The 19,066-nt window shown below is 31.4% G+C and overlaps 1 protein-coding gene across 1 annotated transcript in view; it reads left to right on the forward strand.

The window, feature by feature from the left end:
• The first annotated feature begins 449 nt into the window (after positions 1-449).
• The window catches only part of LOC129907843 (putative mediator of RNA polymerase II transcription subunit 29), a 51,210-nt gene continuing 32,593 nt past the window's right edge, over positions 450-19,066 (forward strand). Inside the window, exon 1 of the mRNA XM_055984244.1 lies at positions 450-531. Coding sequence (XP_055840219.1) covers positions 465-531 — 67 coding nt within the window. The 5' untranslated portion in view covers positions 450-464. The remainder of the gene's footprint in view (positions 532-19,066) is intronic.

A 19,066-nucleotide genomic window follows, 5' to 3' on the forward strand; every position in this document is an offset into this window, starting at 1 on the left:
CCATTTGTCAAACCAATGAAAGGAACAATTTCATCGCTTCGAATGCTAAATTTGTTTGTATAAAATATTTTTTTAGTAACATATTATAAGGTAACTTTGACTATTTAGGCCCATTTGCTCAAACGGATCATAAATTTGAATCATATCTAGGTCGAACATAGCTTTTATGTTTTACTTAGTTTATTCCAAGTTCTCAAAAAATATTTATGTTCAACCTAGCAATGAATAACTTTCGTGATAAATAGCTGAAAGTTTCAAATACAAATGTCAAATCGAGAGAAAAGTCATTTTTTTCATATTTGTTTTGAGCAATTTTAACTAATAAAATGCAAAAATCTTGCTAAGAATTAAATTTTATGATTTTATATTGTGGGAAAATAAGTGAAAATAGTGATAGTGACAATAAATATGCGCTTTTAATAACAAATAAAATTGATTAATATGACGTATTGTTTGTATTGTGAATGTGTTTGTGTGTCAAAATAAAATTAGAAATCCTACAGAAAAATAGTGTACAGTGTCGAAAAAAGGGTGCGTTAAATTTAGTAATCTACTGATGGTAAACATTTATGAATTCAAGTTATTATCAATGATTTGATAATGGTTGCTTTTTTTAACACCAAAATCTTAGGTGTAAAAAGTACTTAGGTGGAACATAAACTGCATATGTTCTACTATTTCTTCCCCCTAAGTTATGTTCAACTTAGAGGGATTTATGAAGAAGATTGAATTTCGTACAAACCGTCATGTGAAACTCAGTGCTTTATTTTTCACTTAAATATTTAACTATCGTATGAGCAAATGGGCCTTAATGTTTATATTATATGATTTTTTATGTTAACAAATGAAATAGATAGGTATTAATGAAAAAGTTTTGTTTATGGTGCCACACGGAATACTTTGAAATTGTTTGAGTTTGTTCTCAAATTTTACAAATTTCTATAATCTTAACCAAATTTTTAGCTTAAGAATTTAAAATTATAATATATTCGCCCATCGGAAATGACATTTATTGAGCCTCCATTAAATTTGGAAATTTGTCGTTTTAGTTAAAAGCTTTGTTAATCTATTGACGTCTTTAAGTTTCCATCATTAAAAATTCATTTAATTCACTCTGCTTTAGTTAAAGTCTTTACTTTTAAAGGAAAATTTAAATTTAAAACTCCATTAAAAATATCCCAGGGATTTTTAATTTTTTGAAAAATTAAACTGTCAAAAGCTACGATTTTGTCAAATGAAATATGTATATTTAAATTTGAATAAGATTTGAAGGATAAACAATATAATACCTATATATACACAAAAATGATGGCCCGTAAGTATTTTGCAGCTTAAACGCCAGGCAAAAGCCACAGGTAGAATTGCGATATACCAGTGGAAACCATAAAGGCTGAAAATATTGCATTTTTTTTTAAATGATTAGGATTACGCAGCATCTCAACCCTGATTAGTTTCACTAGTCGCGTAGATATTCTCTAGTAGATCTACTATATATGTGCTCTACTGCGTTTTGCGAAGTGGATTAGAAATGCATTAATTTCTTTGAATTTTGTGTCTATTAAAAATCTCAAATAAAGTGTTGTCCATTTAACCCTCATACCCATAACCCATAGATATAAAAAATTTCTGGCAAGCCTATATAAATATATTCTTGTCTGGCGAGAGGGAAATGCCAGTAGTGACCAAAACCTGAAGCAATTCATCCCTATAACGTACATGTCGTTTGAACTAAAACAACACAAAAACGACTTGTTCTGTAAGATAAAATTACCAATTACCAAACGTTGGTATTATGAAATTGATTGAATACATTTTCACCATTCTATTTTTACTTGCTCTATAGGGCAAGTATTGGTTTCGTGTAGAAAAAAAAATCGAGGTTTTAATCAAAACCAACATTACGATGATGGAGAAGATCAAAAAAGTGGTTTTCGTCATGCCGTCCTTCGTCGGTCTGTGCGTGTGTGCGTCTGTGCGTCCATCTGTACATCGAGCTAGGGCCTAAACGGATGGATGGATTTGCTTGAAACTTGGTACAGATGATTTTTACGTAATTCCCTAGACCCATTTTTGAAGTGAAAACTTCTTTAGTATCGTAGTGATTTGAAACAAGATGAAACGAAAACGCGACACGACTTCAACTTGTTATAACTTTTTTGTTATAATAGATAGATGAATGAAATTTGTACTGTAGATAGGTAATTAAATAAATTATAATTGTACATTAATTTCAATTAATTTCATATTCAAAATTCGAAGATAACGGTAAAAAGATGTTCTTTTCCAACACACGTTATATCTTTTGATCTAGTGCACATACAAATTTGGTTTAACTTTAATACGCATGCTGATAACATAACCTTTTATTTAATATATCACACATAACGTTACGTGCTCTACAAGTTACACAATCGAAAATTGAAATTTAAAAATACCTCAAAACACCTGTGGAGATCTGTTGGCGATGACCAGCTACCAGTGTAGGAAGTACCGTAATCTCAGTCTGGAAATTCGACATGGTTGACTTTAAAAAATTCTAACTTCTCTTCTAGACATCTTTGAAATAAGATTTATCCATCATTATACAAGGTGAAACATAAAGCTTTAACATGGTATAAAATTTTTTATAGGTTGTCAAACAAAAAAATTGATTTAATAGCATGAGAACATAAAAATAAATGTTTTTTTTTGCTTTTTGGATGAAATTTCATCAAGTCTTTTTGTAGATGTCTCATACACCTGTTCGATATATATATTTTGAGCTAAGACAATAAGCTTTCTGATGGTGTAAAAATTTGTATAGGTTGTTAGGGAAAAAAAATGGATTTAATAGTGTGAGAAGATAAAAATACGTGTTTTTTAGCTTTTTTTTTTAAGGAAATTGATCGAGTTCAAAAAATTCTAGCTCTTTTTGTAGATGTCTCATAGACTTGATCGATATATATATTTTGAGCTAAGACAATAAGCTTTCAGATGATATAAAATTTATCTAGGTTGTCATATAAAAAACATGGATTTGAAGGTGATAGAATAAAAATAGGTAGATTTTTTCTATTTTTTTTTTTGCAAGAAAAATGATTTTTTAAGGTTTCACTTCTACCTCGTGTGAATTGCACACATGATTTTTTTTATTTTTTTAATATCTCCATTTTAACGCATACCTCCCATATAACGTTTTCGAGGTATTGCAAATTTCTCGAAAACGGCTCTAACGATTTCGATCAAATTTGGTGTGCGGAATACTCTTATTGATTACAACAAAACTGCGTTTTTAGTTTTTCTCAAAAAATGCGGAGAACGGAAATATGGCGTTGCCGTTTTTCAAAAATTGACATATTTTTTAAGTTCATATATTTCATCAAAGCATTAGTTATTTTATTTAAAATTTACAGAGATCATTAAGTATAAAATGTAAAAAAAAAATATTTTTAAAAACATTTTTGAAAAAAAAAATTTTTTAATTTAATTTTTAAACTTTTGATTTTTTTTTTTTTTTTTTTGATTTTTTTTTCTACAAAATTTTAAATTTCCAATCGATATTTAAGATAAAGATACTGTGAACTACAAGAGCAAGTACGTGCGACCCAGTCGTGCATTTTATTTTATATTGTTAACTGACACTGAAACTTTGTTTAATAAAATAATAAATTAAATGACATTTGACGCTAATGGAGAGTGAATAAATAGAAATCCTTTTTAAAACCTCCATTTGCTCTAAAAATAGGTTTTAACTAAAACGCCTTTTAAACTTAATGCTCAATTAGTTAATGATGCCAATCCTTAAAAGAGACTGAATTAAACGAATTTGGTTTCTTAATTTTAAAATTCACTTTTTTAATGGCGATTTAAGTTTAATGGAGAGTCAATAAATTGGGCCTAAGTATTTTACATAGTTCATCATTTTTTGAAATTAAAGAAATGTTTTCTTATTACTAAACAATGCGATACTAAACTCAACATGACTAAAAACGTTTTATGAATGTAGTTACTATTCACTACTTATATTACTTGCTATTTAATTTTGATGGAATATTAAGGATGAAAATAAGGATCTTAGCATATGCACATGCCTTTTACTATATTATAAGACTACACCCATGTACTTAAACAAGATATATCGACCTTTGCACTTTAAACTCTCAATTAACTGTTGAATTCCTCAATTGCTTGTTATACGACAATCAATGGCCTCTCGTCCATGGTAAGAACCCGTATATAATGTGGTTGCGTATGTTTCTATGATGTTATTTGTTATTCAAGTCAAGAAAGCGATTATCAAAAACCATTCCTTCCACTTTCAAGCACATCATCATCGTCGTCAACCTTTTGAACCCAATCAGCAATCACATGATTATTCTCATAACTCATGCGTTCACATTTGTATAGGATGACTAGCTGTTTTGGTCACCTCGTTAAAAGTGAGTCCTCTTTCTCTGCCCCACTATTGCCACAAACTATACTACTCAGCAACTGATGATAAGTGCCTAGACATTAAATCCAAAGCAATAACAAAACACACAAGACAGAAGACACAACACACCAATGCAATCCTATTCATCCTTGGTTGTCATCGTCACCATCGCCTCGGCCTCAGTCTCGGCCTTCATCATCATCATCAGCATCGTCTTCCTGCCTGACTCGATTCGAATTTCGTTTGGATCCCTTTACACTACATTAAGGACATTATCACATAATTCTGGTTGGCCTAAGAAGGATGGATGGATACACACTTCAATAATAGGAATGGCAAACAGCCCATTGCCGCCAAGCAACCATCTCTAACCATCAACAAGGTCCCCAAACAAAGCATCAGCCACTTCCATTATATTATACGACGACGATGACGACGAGTATTCGAGTATTATAGAGACCCTTCTTCTCTCTGTAGAAATTCCTTGAATTGAACCAACAACCGAATGAACAAACGTACAGATCTTTTATGATTGCGTAAAACGACAGGAGACGACCGACCAACCGACGCAGCAATTTGGTCGTTTATTTGATAGCCGTCTCTTTGATTAGCAGCAGAGTCCTTCTTTAGGAAATTTAACGCTGTCGATAGGACTTCTTTTTGTTGATTGCTGCAATTAAGGTGGCGGCAACAAGGATCCTTGTTCTTGTCATAAAACAGACGCTCATTTTACACTTTGTAGCTTTTCCAGCTATAACCCACCAGTATCATATCGTCATCATGGATATTTGAAGTATAAAATAGGGTTGGATTGGAATGAGTTGGTGAATCTTTTTTAGAAAAAAGAATAAAACGTTGATGTGGATTTATGGATAAAATACTTTAACCCCCAGTATAACAATGCTGATTCAGTGAATATGAAATATGAGCCACGTGTTTTGTGGCGAACTCGTATACTCTGTTTAAAGTGGGTACGTATTTTTCTTTTTATTTGTATTTTATTTTATTGTTGAAAAATTTCCCAAATTCTTACTTAAGGGATTTAAATTTATTTATCTACTAAGAGCTCTTTACAGCTCACAATGGGGAATAATAATAAAATTTGTGGTATTTGCTTTTAACTAGCATTGAAGTGTTGAAGAGCAAATAATTTAGTAACTTTTTCGAATGGTAATGAAACCAATAGCTAAAAATATCTTTGACTGCTGAATCTTACAATGTATCTTACAATTTTGTAAAGCAGAATTTTGAAAAACAGAATTTTGAAAAGTAGAATTTTGAAAGCAGAATTTTGTAAAGCAGAATTTTGAAAGCAGAATTTTGAAAAAAGAATTTTTAAAGCTGAATTTTTAAAAAAGAATTTTGACTCCGGCAGAACTTTGACCCCAACCCTAAGTTTTCTCTTGCATCGCAAATTCTAAACATTTTTTTTTAACTTTTATTTTCAAATTACTGGGTTAATTTCATGGTTTATGCGTAAAGTCCTTCTAAACTGATACTTCTTTATTCGCCAATAGGCAAATAAAAATCGAAAAGTCTCTGAAGAATGCACTTTTTTTTCACGAAAAGCGACATTTTTTAATTTTTATGAACTCATCGGAATGACTAAAGCTATGATTACACGGTCAACGAAATCGGTCAACGCGTTGACTCTCTGACGTCAAGAAAAAATCCATATTCTCTCTGTCATCTCACCGTCAACGTTCCCAGCGTCAATGCATAAAACATTGACTATCACACGATTGACACTATTGAGTCAATATTGTCCACGTTGACGCGCAGGTGTGTCAACGTGACGTTTACCTAGCAGTGCCAACGCGTTGACTCGCAAAACTTTGTTGATCACACTGTTTGACACAAAGCAAAAATTTAAATTTTCCAAAAATATTTTGTAAAAAAAAGCGGAGAAAATGAGATTTGAAAAAAGCTCTCATAGAAAAACTAAACGAAAATTGTTTTGACATGGTTGGATTGAAATGTAAATATTTCGATATATATACGCAATGCACTTTTAAGATAAGAGTCTTGAATGAATTCTGAAAACAATTTTGAACGAATATGAATGTAAAATTACTAAAGTTTTATCGAAAAATTAGATAAAATAAAAAAAGGTTCGACATTTAATTTTAAAAAATCGAAAAAAAATCAATATGGCCACTTTCAAACGCTTATAGCATAGGAACGCCTCACCCAATGTTAATGGTTATGGCCTTTAAATGTAGCTTAGAATATAGGAATGGTTTTTGGAAATAAAAATTGTTTGCATCCAACATGGATGCCATGGCCAAACTGAATTTTTTTTTTAAAGATTAAATGAGATCCATCCTCCCTCCAAAACGGTACACCATTAAAAAAAAGCCCTATTCTAATGTTCCGGATCCAACTTTCATCACATTTCTATACAAAAAACAATGTCAATCTGAAACGATGACACGGTATTAAATTCTGCCGCGTCAACGCTGGGAGAGGGTCATTGCGATGACACCCAGTCCTAAAACCCTGTCAACGTGTCCCAATGGCATTGACAGAGAGATTACACGGTCATCGAAAATAGTCAATGCGTTGACCCAAAAATGTGTGTCAACGCGAGTGTCATCGTACCCGTCAACGCAATGACAGCAGTTTTCGTTGACGATCACTCGACGTGACACTCTTGAGACAGATTGTGACGTCATTTTTACGTCAGAGAGTCAACGCGTTGACCGATTTCGTTGACCGTGTAATCTTAGCTTAATTCATTTTCAAATTAACTACGTGCAGCTCATCAATAAAGCTTAGTAGTAGATTATAATATTTCGTATTTAAAATTTTAACAACAAAAAATTCTATTTTCAAAGGCATTTGAGCTCCAAGAAAAGTAAACAATTTGATTTTTTAGAAAAAAAAAAAATCAAAATCGTTAAAAAAAAAATAATACTTTTTTATAAACATATTTTTAAGCTGTGGCAAAAACAAAAAAGAAGGCTGGACCTACAACTTCGTCCTGTGACAATAATTGACTTAAGTGTGCTGAAAACTGTTTACAGATTTATTATATCACGTCTATTTTTTGTACCTATATCCATCACTATTTTCGCTATAAAGTCTCAAAAACTAATTTTCAATCAGGTTCTTTTTGAAGTTTAGTAAAAAATATACATTTTTCCTTAATATTATGTTGCATTTTTAAAATTCAAATAAAAAGTCGTAAACTGGAACTTTGTTCAAAATCCATTCTTATGTTCTGTACCTACTAAGATTTTGAGATACTATTATTTTTCCAATATCTTTGACGAAAAAAAAAAATAATTTTGAAAAAAAAAACAACAAATACAAATATTAAGAACGGTAAAATATCATACAATTTCAATGTCCCGTATTCGATTTTTTTTATTCAAAAATTGTTTTTTTTTTTCAAAATTTTATTTTTGATTTATGTATACATATCGCTGGGTGAGAACTATAATGTTCTATGTCTTATAGAAATCCCTGCAGACATAGAACATTATAGTTCTCAGCCAGCGATATATGTACAGGGTGTCCCACAGTCATCGCCCCATAAAAAAGACTACTGAAAGTAATTATAAAAAAAAATAAACGAACTGAGTGAATTAAAAAAAAAATGTTTAAATGAAAAAATAATTTAAATGAATTAAAAACATTTTCTGGGCTATTGTGGTTAAGAAAACAACAAACAGATAAAGCTCATAAAAGTTTTAATTCATTTAAATTAATTTTTTATTTAAAAATTATCTTTTTTTTTAAACTCGCTCAGTTTGTTTATTTTTAAAAATGAAAAAAAAACTTATTTTTTTATGAAAATAAACTGGACTTCAATAATAAGCGAACAAAATTAATACTCATTTACGTGTTTTTTTTTTACTTAAATGATATGACATTGTAAAAAACAACTTAAAAAACGAAGAAAATTGTGTTTGATGCAAAATTGCGAAAAAACGGTTGTCCGCAGAAAAAACTAAAACTGTAATAAATTCTTGATTGGGTGTAAAAAAATCTTTCGAATAAGACGTAGTTTGGCAAAGATAAGGCCAGTTAAAGGACAAGAGAGTAAAAATCATAAAAACCGTCATAACTCGAAAACAGGACGAAAACGAGAAAATTGCCACTTGAGTTTTTCGACTTAAAATGACTTCAGGTATCCATGGTTTTCATTTTGGGGCGGTGACTGTGGGGCACCCTGTATATTAAAACTGTATAAATATCTTTTGAATAAAACTTATTGAAATTGAATAGGTTGTTTTGAAGAAATTAGATTTCAAAAAAAAATGTATTCCAAAAACAAGTTTGAAGTGAATCGACCCATCTGTTTATCCTGTAGCTTCTTATACAGACCTACATACATCCTGACAGATAGACGGACTTGCGACACCCTTTTTTTTTGCATTTTCTATCTCATATTTTTTGTACGAATACAAATAAAAATACGTATACGCCCGAGTCAACCAAATAAATAATTTAGTTTTTGATTCTTTACTATATTTTTGAATAAATGTGTAAAGATTGAATAGATAACTGTAAATTCTAAGAAATGCATCTAAAATGCTACTAAAAGTTTAATATTTTATCAATTTTGAACTCTCTAGGCTCTAGGAGTAATATAAGTTATATAAAAATACAAAAAAGATATTAGTTAAAGGCGACAGAGCAGACTCGGTGACAGAGCGATTGGGTCACAGATCTAAATACTATACTCACCAATTTCGTGGAGCTGGTCTCCGATGTTGACTCGTCTTTGGAGTTTTGCCAAAGATGAATAAAAATAGCAATAAATACTCGTCGCATAGAAATATTTAAATATCAAGTTTTTTTTTTTGTCCATCTTGTTTTGTAATGGTAATTTAACTCTACATTTGAAAAACCTCTTCTAATTTTGTAAGGCAATGCTACACGACAGCCAATTGGTATTCTATACTCTTGTTCTTATCTTGTAAGAATTTTAATATAATAACGTTTTTGTTTTGACCGTTCTGTAAACCTTAATAAAAAATTCATTATCAAAAACAAGATGCCACTACTATGGAAATTGAGCTACAATATTTAAAGAATTTTAACACGTATCGGTCCAAAATGTTTTTTCAGTTGATCCATAACTAAGAAACCGAATGTGTTCAGTCAAATCAGGATCAATTTGACTGAAGAGTATTGAAAAACTCAACTTAAGTTTAAACTTTCGGAGTGGCATTACCTTTTCTCCAGCCTAACAACACCGAAATAAATACTCAACAAAAACATATTTATCTTAATATTCAAAAAAGTGTCGTGTTTTCCACCCTTTCTATACCTTGTGGAATAGGAACGCTTCAACTTGGCTTAAATATGTAATTGCAAGATACCTCCGCTAAATTTGAAATCAAAATAAAATAAAAATTCACAACTCTCTCTCAATTGCCTGCAGACAAAGTCTGGAATAATTTCGTTTAACCCCCCTGGTAGCGGCAGAAATCTGCTAAGATAATGTTTTTTGTATTCTCGTCTCTTCGTGTCAAAATGTTCTTTTCAACAGGAAACACCAGGCTGATGAAAGGGGTTACCTATTCATACAAATGCCTTACCCTGCCAATTATACTAAATTGGTTCATTGCTTCGCTCGTTGTCTCAAGGGCATTACCCACAAAAAGAGGTAATTATGTAGGGCTCGTGTACCTTATACCTACTTCGAGTTGGTGCGTTAAGAAATCAAATACTCAGATATATACCTAATACACCCAGGACTCCCAGGTCCTGGGATGGCAAATGAAAATCTGCCTTTTTTTCTTTTGCTGAAAAACAAAAAGCAAACGTCTCAAGGGTTTACACATGACTTGGAAGATAATTATTTGCATGTACCTATCTAATTCTGAATAATTCTCAACACATACCTACGTTTACACATCGACAACTGAATCCTTTTCTTTTTTGTGTCTTTTATTTCTTTTTTTGATTTTTTTTTGCTCTTGTTTTTTTTTTGTGACAATCTTCCAACATCCTTTTTGTAAATCCGCACTCGATCAGGATTCCAAATACGTCCGACACAACGGCTACCCACATATCCCGTATGCTTTAGCTGCAAGCTCGTTTAGATGAGGTGAGGGTATGAATTTTGAAAATAGAAGAAGTGAAGGCTCAAGTTAAACAGACATCCTGTGGCGAATTATACCTTTTTTTTACGATGTCATGTTCTGGGTTTGCTCTCTATTGCCATCTTCAAAATCGTATATCCATAAAATCCCTTTTTCGGGTTTCACTTGTTATTTTCTTCTTTTTTTTCCACAACCCCAAACCCATTTTTGCCATTGCTGTTGCCTTTGCCGCATACCTATATCAGCAGCAACAAACCTCTCTACCTTTCGTATTTTATCTGAACATACAATATAGCCCGTTACAGGCAGACACATAACATTCACAGGCCAAAAGGATACCAACCAGCAGCAGCAATTGGAGGTGGAGATGGAAATGGAGATGAAGGTGGAGGATTGAGGATTAGAAACAGAGCAGCACCAGCAGTAGAAAGTATAGAGTATAGTCCTTGTGGTAGTGGCAGCAGCAGAAGTAGCACCAGCAGTCAGGTATAAAGTTTTTTTATACCCACTCAGCACTCCTGGGCTTGGCATGCTTGCTGCTGCTGCTTACCCACTGAATTATACCACGTTATGCTATCGGCAGTGTTCTAGAAAAAAAAAAGTAAAAATACTCATCGTATATATAAAAAGGACGAGGAATATCAAAACAAGAAAAAGAAAAAAAGGTCGAAACGAACAAACACTCGAACCTCACACCCAGCCACCCTCAAATCCTTAACCGTCATTCAACCAACCGACAAGCAGCCCACACCCCATCGTCATCATCATCATCGTTGTCGTTGTCCTCGTCCTTTTCTCTCCCCACTCCATCCACACAACAGATTCCAACAGAACAGATCCACACACAGCCCCGGAGGGATATAATCCGGCACGAAGATTTCAACCCAAAGCACACGCAGCAGTATAGCACTGCTCCCAAATCGCTTCTTGTATATACATATATAAAGCTATAGAGAAGGATGTTTGGCAATGGCAAGGATATTTATGTGCGACCAAACGTAAAGTTTCATACTGCTATCGTTAGCTGGTTGCTGTTGATGGCATACGGCTTTCAAAGTGAACTTGTGAACTACATAAACGGATTTGATTATTTTAACGCCTTGACAAAATATACAAAAAGATTTTTTAGCTTGAGATATAAAAATGTTACTATCGGAAACTTTTTTGTGGAATCTTTATTAGTCTTAGATCCCGCCATACATCACCTTTCTCTTATCAAGTTTGACGCCAAAATGAGGGTAGTCGTACTGTCCAGGTGCCTTGAAGAAATTTTGTTTATTTTCTACGTGAATCAAGGGGCACGGTAGTGCCCAGCCAAGTTCTCTAGCAACTTTGGCACTACACCCTTATTTACAGGAAACAACTCAGGCCATTTTCGACCCCCCTCTAACTTCCACACCAAATATGCCAGAAATTTCAAACTCGCTACATTTGTTTAGCTGGCCGAACCCAAATTCCTCACAAAATTTCAGCTTCTTACGATGAGTAGTTTCTGAGATATAGGACTTCAAAAATCGCGAAAACCGTAACTGACTCATTGACTCACTGACTCACTGACAGATCATCAAAATTATGGAGAACTTCCCGCTATCGTAGAAACTTGAAATTTTACATGGTGATAGGACTTGTGGTGTATACAAAGGAAAAAATCGAAAATTTGAGATTTTCAATTCAGGGGGCGTGGTAACCGCCCATTTTCGCCGAATTTTCATCAATTATTATAAAGCACTTCTGACTATCGTAGAATCTTGAAATTTAGTAGAATGGTAGAGCTGGTAGTTTATATTAGGGAAAAATTTAAAACCTCTCAAGTAGCACACTGGTGTATAAATCAGTGTAAATTCATTAATTTTGGTGTAAAATTGAGGAAATTGAAAAAATATGGTGTATTTCTCAAAATTATTGGTATACAAATTATACCACTGTCTTTTCTGTAAAAAATTTCAACATTTTTTTAAGATTCCGTGCAAAAAATACACCGATATTCAGTTGTTTTTATAATATACCACTAATGGTGCATAAAATTAATCGATTTTGAAATCAACCAAAACGGTATATTTTGTACACTCTCTTTGGTGTAGGAAGTACACCCTGTGGACATAAAATTCACCAGAATGCATAAGTGGGAGACGACATATTTTTCAATGGCCGCCATTAAAAAAAAGAAGACAGCGATTAAATATTTTACTATAATAGTATATTTATTGACCTAATTATCCCGAATTCTTGGTTTTTTCGCTTCGGTATATTATATTATAAAAGAACTCTTCTAAAAAAATGTAAAAGCAACAAAAAAAATTATAATTTTTGAAAAACTGATTTTTAAAATCGAAAAAAAATCATTAATTCACTGACATTTTTGAGGCGCTCGATTTTTAGAGGGGGTAGTATCTAAAATTAGTAGACAGAATGTGTTTCGTTTTAAACTTAGGCAAACAAATTCATATTTAACCATTAGTTTCTTATAGCAATATTATGAAAGTGAATAAAAATTCATTTTCATTTATTTCATAAGAAATGGTGTGAATTAGAATTCATCAAACTGTTTGAGGTAAAAAATAAACTTTGGCTCACATTTTAAATCAGAATAATTTAAATGGTGTATTTTATCCATAGATTTATTGTGTATTTTTCAATTTCAAAGGGATAATTTTCACCAAAAACCAGATCATTTAATATACCCCTAGCGCCATTTATACACCAAAATCGGTATATTTTTTAAACCACCGGAGTTTATTATATACGAGAAAATGGTGTATTTTTTATATTGAAAATGTATATCACGAAAGTGCAAAAAATACACCAAATATTTTGGTGTATTTTAGACTTTTGTGCTACTTGAGCTGAGAATTTCAACCAGGGGGGCGTGGCAACCGCCCATTTCCGCTGAATTTTCATCAAATATTATAGAGCACTTCTGATTATCGTAGAATCTTGAAATTTAGTAGAATGGTAGAGCTGGTAGTTTATACAAAGGAAAAAATTTAAAATCTGAGAATTTCAACCAGGGGGGCGTGGTAACCGCCCATTTTCGCTTAATTTACATCAAATATTTTAGAGCACTTCTGATTATCGTAGAATCTTGAAACTTGGTAAAATGGTAGGACTGGTAGTTTATACAAAGAAAAAAAATTTTAATTTGAGAATTTTGGACAGGGGGCGTGGTAACCGCCCATTTCTGTTGAATTTTCATCAAATATTATAGAGCACTTCTAAAATCTTGAAATTTAATAGAATGGTAGAGCTGGTAGTTTATACAAAGGAAAAAATTTAAAATCTGAGAATTTCAGCTAGGGGGCCTGGTAACCGCCCATTTTCGCTTAATTTACATCAAATATTTTAGAGCACTTCTGATTATCGTAGAATCTTGAAACTTGGTAAAATGGTAGATCTGGTAGTTATTACAAAAGAAAAAATTTAAAATTTGAGAATTTTAGACAAGGGGCGTGGTAACCGCCTATTTTATCTGAATTTTCATCAATTATAGAGATTTTAATTTCCACAGCAAAACCTTGCAAAAAGAAGTGAAATCACAACAAAAACATTACTGTTAAAAAAAGAGCCAAGTTCTCCTATGTTGAAATTATGCTAGCACAAAAAGTACTGAAATGTAAAAGTGTACAAAGTTCTAAAGCTTGTCTTTAAATTTGTATAAATAAAATTTTGGTTGTTTACTTGGCAATTTTTCAAATAGCTTTAAAAATCGGTAATTTAAAGTTAAATTGCAAAGGGAACAACCAAAATTTTATTTATTAAATTTAAAGCCAAGCTTTAGAACTTTGTACACTTTTACATTTCAGTACTTTTTGTGCTAGCATAATTTCAACATAGGAGAACTTGGCTCTTTTTTTAACAGTAATGTTTTTGTTGTGATAACATTAACATCATCATTGTACATCGATTTAAATATTTTAGTAAAATAAAAATTAAAAGCTTACAACAACAAACTAACCCCAACTAAGGTCCAATTTATTCACACTCCATTAAATTTAAAGTCGCCATTTAAAAAGGGAAACTTTAAAATGTGTATGCGATTTGTTAATTTTCTATTTTTTAACGAATTTTAAATATAATGGAGAGTGAATAAATAAAATATACAGTAAAACCTGTTTAATTGGACCACCCTTGGGACCGAAGAAAAGTGGTCCGATTAGGAGGCGGTCCACTTATAGAGGTTCCTTTTTAATCGGACCGGTCCATTTAGAAAAAAAAATTCTCTCATTCATACCTCTAACCCACTTAAAAATGGCAATAACATTAACATTTTTTTTTCAAATCAATTTCACAATAATATCAACTTCGAAAACTCTATTGCACTGTCAAATTGTTTCCTTTGCCAAGAAACGAAAAATAAAATTAAACATTTTGAGGAATCCCCGCATATAACAAGTATAACTTTGCAAAATTGGCCAAGAAAAAAAAAATGCGATGCATACGTACATGAACATTGAACACACATGTTTCATATTTTTGACTTTTGGTCCAATTAAACAGGTAAAACAATAAGCAAAGAATGTTATGAAGGTGGTCCATGGTCCGATTAGCAGTTGTCCCGATTATAGAGGGAAATTTGTATGAAAAATAGCAGGGAAAGCAATAAGTGCGGTCCAAATAGGAGGTGGTCCGATTATAGAGTGTCCCAATTAGCAGGTTTTACTGTACTATAAAGTTATAATTCTTTTCTGGCGTTTTGATCAGAGTAAAGATAACAATTTAATAGTGTGAAACTGCCAAACTTTAAAACTCATTTTACTCGAACTTATCTCAAGTGATTTATGAGTGAAATTTTTGATGTTTTAACCAATTTAAATGGATTTTTTTAATGAAAACTTATAGTTTGATTAATTATTCTGCATCATTTAAATAAAAATTTTATTCTGCAACTTTTTTTCCTTAGAAGAAAAATCATAATAGGCTGATGGCTTTTTTGTAAATGCTATTAAGGCATTAACTATTATTTGTAATTTTACATTGGTTAACAAAATTAAACTTTTTTTTTGTTGCAGAAACAAAATTATACTTTTCTGAAGGTTTTCGGTGCGCTGAACTCGAATCCGAAGTCAAAAAAAATTAATCAGCTCCCGTTTTTGAAATATTACCGTTAGAAAATGCTGTACTTCAAACCTTATTCTTTTATATGAGGAAAATTGTTTGAGCATATTTAGTAACGGTTTTTATAAGAACTATTTTCCACCTTTTTAAATCTGTTTAAATCTTTCCGATATCTTTTTTACTGCCCGAGATATCCTCAGTTGTATAATATTATTATAAATTTTATTTGGTCATTATCTCCTTTATGATAGAAGCCAAACCCACTTACTTCATTTTAAGATAACTCGAGCAATACAAAAGATATTGAAAAGTTTTACTAACAGGTAGGTATCGAAAGATAGAAAACAGTTCTTATAGAAACCGTTACTAAATACGCTCAAACAATTTTCCTTAATCAAAAAAATAAGGTCCGAAGAACTCAAAAAAAAACGTTTTATTACATTTTCTAACGTTAATATCTCAAAAACGGGAGCTGATTAGTTGTTTCTGACTTCGGATTCGAGTTCAGCAAACCGAAAACCTTCAGAAAAGTATATTTTTGTTTCGGCAACAAAACCCTTGTAGCCCAAAAAAGTAAAATTTTGATTTGAATTCTATAGTTTTCATTAAATAATAGGATAAAATCTATGAGTTTAACGAAAAAAAAAGCTCTTTAGTCAGTCAAGAATGTTAAATTAGGTCTCTTGAAGTCAATGGAAAACGGTTTTTACAGTGCGGGATGTGTTACATGTGTTACTTTGGATTAAAAGATACTGATTTTTGGTAACCGGTGGTAATTCGTTGCTCTTGAGGGTCCTCCACCTACTACCCCATTATAAAAGGTCCTTTATCAGGCACCAATGACTTTAACAGTTCATTTCATAAAAAAAATGCAATTAAAGAAAAGTCGAAGACTACCCCTTCAAACATTTATATTATTTTTATCATTTTTACCAAATTTTAAAAACCCATAAATGTTTCGTATTTTACCAATTCCAAATAGTACAGATAAAATAGGCCATCTAACCCTATACCCTCATTACCCTCACAAAATTTGGCAAAAAGTTTCTTTTTAAAATAAGAATGGAGGATTAAAAGAGTCTATGAAAAAAAAATGGATCGAAGGATATTTTTCGCGCACCACAGAGGGAGCAATATAATCATATGACACATGTTTTCAAGTTGTTTTTGATAAATCTAATGACACCAAAATAAAATCTACACGATTGCTCTAAGAAAAGTTACTGCCGATGTAGTATACCATAAAAATTGTGACAAAAATGTTATTTCAATGAAAATTTGTAAAAATGATTCATTTACAATAGAAACAATGAATCTTAGCAGGTTATAAAAATACTACTATGTGAAAAGGTGTTTTTTTTTTGGGGAAATAAAGAAAATACGAGATAAATCCGATCAAATAATTGGTATAAATGGTACCCTTACGAACTATATTAAAAATGTTGTCTTTGCTGGGAACTAGGAACTAGAATTCGAGACTTTTAAATTTACATTTTAAAATGTAGCCTTCCATCCAATACTAAGTTTATAGACATCTCTTTCTGAGGATTGTTTGGGAATTTGACAGAATTCGATTTTTTTCTGTTTGATTTTTAATTCGATTTCTTGGAAAGACTTGGAAAGATAACAAATTAATTGTGCAGTATTGAAAACTTAAGATGTCAATATTGAAAGCTAAGTACTTTACTGACTAATATTGGAGAATGGAGAGTTAAGTGGTCAATTTTGGAAACTTTACGAGTTACACCTTGTCATTTATGTTTCGCATTAACCTAGATTACACTGGTCAACAAAATTTGACTTTTTTTTTGCCACAAGAAGCAAAATATACTTTTCTAGTATTTTTTGGGGTGCTGAATCCGAATCTGAAGTCAGAAAAATTTTATTGGCCTCCGTTTTTGAAATATTACCGTTATAAAATGTTAAAAAACGTCATTTTGGCTGTTTTCGAGGTTCTGTTTTTATGTGGGGTAATTCATTATAAACAAATTTGTAACGGTTATTATAAGAACTGATATTCTACTTTCAAAAACTGTTTAAATTTTCCCGATATCTCTCTTATTGCTCGAGAAATCTTAAGTTTCAGTTAATAAGCCAAAGACAAACTAAACTTAATTTAAAGATTATGTCACTGGTCACAGAATTTTTGCCACAAGAACCAAAATATACTTTTCAGAAGGTTTTTGGGTTGCTGAGCTCGAATCCGCAATCAGAAAAATTTTATTAGCCTCCGTTCTTGAAATATAACCGTTATAAAAAAAACCTTTATTTTGCATTTTATAACGGTAATATTTCAAGAACTAAGGCTAATAAAATTTCTTCTGATTCTAATTCTGATTGCGGATTCGAGCTCAGCAACCCAAAAACCTTCAGAAAAGTATATGTTGGTTCTTGTGGCAAAAAAAGTTTAATTTGGTTGGCCAGTGTTGTTTCTGATTCAAAGACCGCTATTTAAATTTTAAATATCTCGGGCAGTAAAAGAGATATCGGAAAGATTTAAACATTTTTTGAAAGAATAAAATCAGTTCTTATAGCCACCGTTACAAATTTATTCACAATGTATTACCCCACATAAAAACATAACCTCGAAAGCAGCCAAAATTACGTTTTTTGACATTTTCTAACGGTAATATTTAAAAAACGGAGGCCAATAACAATTTTCTGACTTCAGATTCGAGTTCAGCACATCAAAAACTACTAGAAAAGTATATTTTGGTTGTTGTGGCAAAAACCTTGTTGACCAGTGTTATCTATGTAAATAATTTGAAACCAAAATTAAATAAACACTGCGGCCCGTCATTAAAATTAAAAACCCAAAAAGTGAAATACAAAAGCCACACATAATAAAATTGGCCATAGCTTAAAGACCTTAGCACAGGTGTTTCGAACATGAAGACCGCTTTTTTATTTTCTAAACCATTTTCATAAATAATTAATTTGTAAGTCTTTCTACACCGAAAAAAAAAATTGATAATAACAGCTATCAAATTAACATTTTTCAGTGACAAAAGTCGTCCAACAATTAAAATATCAATTTTGATATTTTATCATATCATTTTCACATTTTTTAATTTCAGATGGGATGGTGAAAATTTCACTTTGACAATTAAAATATCATTTTGACATTTTTTTACGTTTAAGTGGACAGTGAAAATTTCACTTTGACAATTAAAATATCAATGTTGACTAGATTTTACGTTTTAGTTTATTATAATGAAACCTATTTCTTTCTTTTTCTTTTTTATTATTTTTATTATTAAAAGAATTTTCTTTCTTTTTTCAAAACATTACTGAAAGGGAATATTCTTTACAAAATAATGATCATATTATTTTTTCTATTATAGGTGATATAATTGTTTTGTTATTTTCTCCCAAACTATGTGAAGTAAAATCTTAGTGCCGATCAAATTTTATCAGTAAATCATACATTTTACTTCGAAAAAACACAACGCGCCTTTAAATTAGTACACATTAAGAATTTTGTATTTAATATTTTTCAATAATTTGGAATGAGAAATTGATATGAAAAAATGATAATAAAATA

This window comes from Episyrphus balteatus, chromosome 1 (genome assembly GCF_945859705.1).
Source record: "Episyrphus balteatus chromosome 1, idEpiBalt1.1, whole genome shotgun sequence".
NCBI classification, from domain to species: Eukaryota; Metazoa; Arthropoda; class Insecta; order Diptera; family Syrphidae; genus Episyrphus; species Episyrphus balteatus.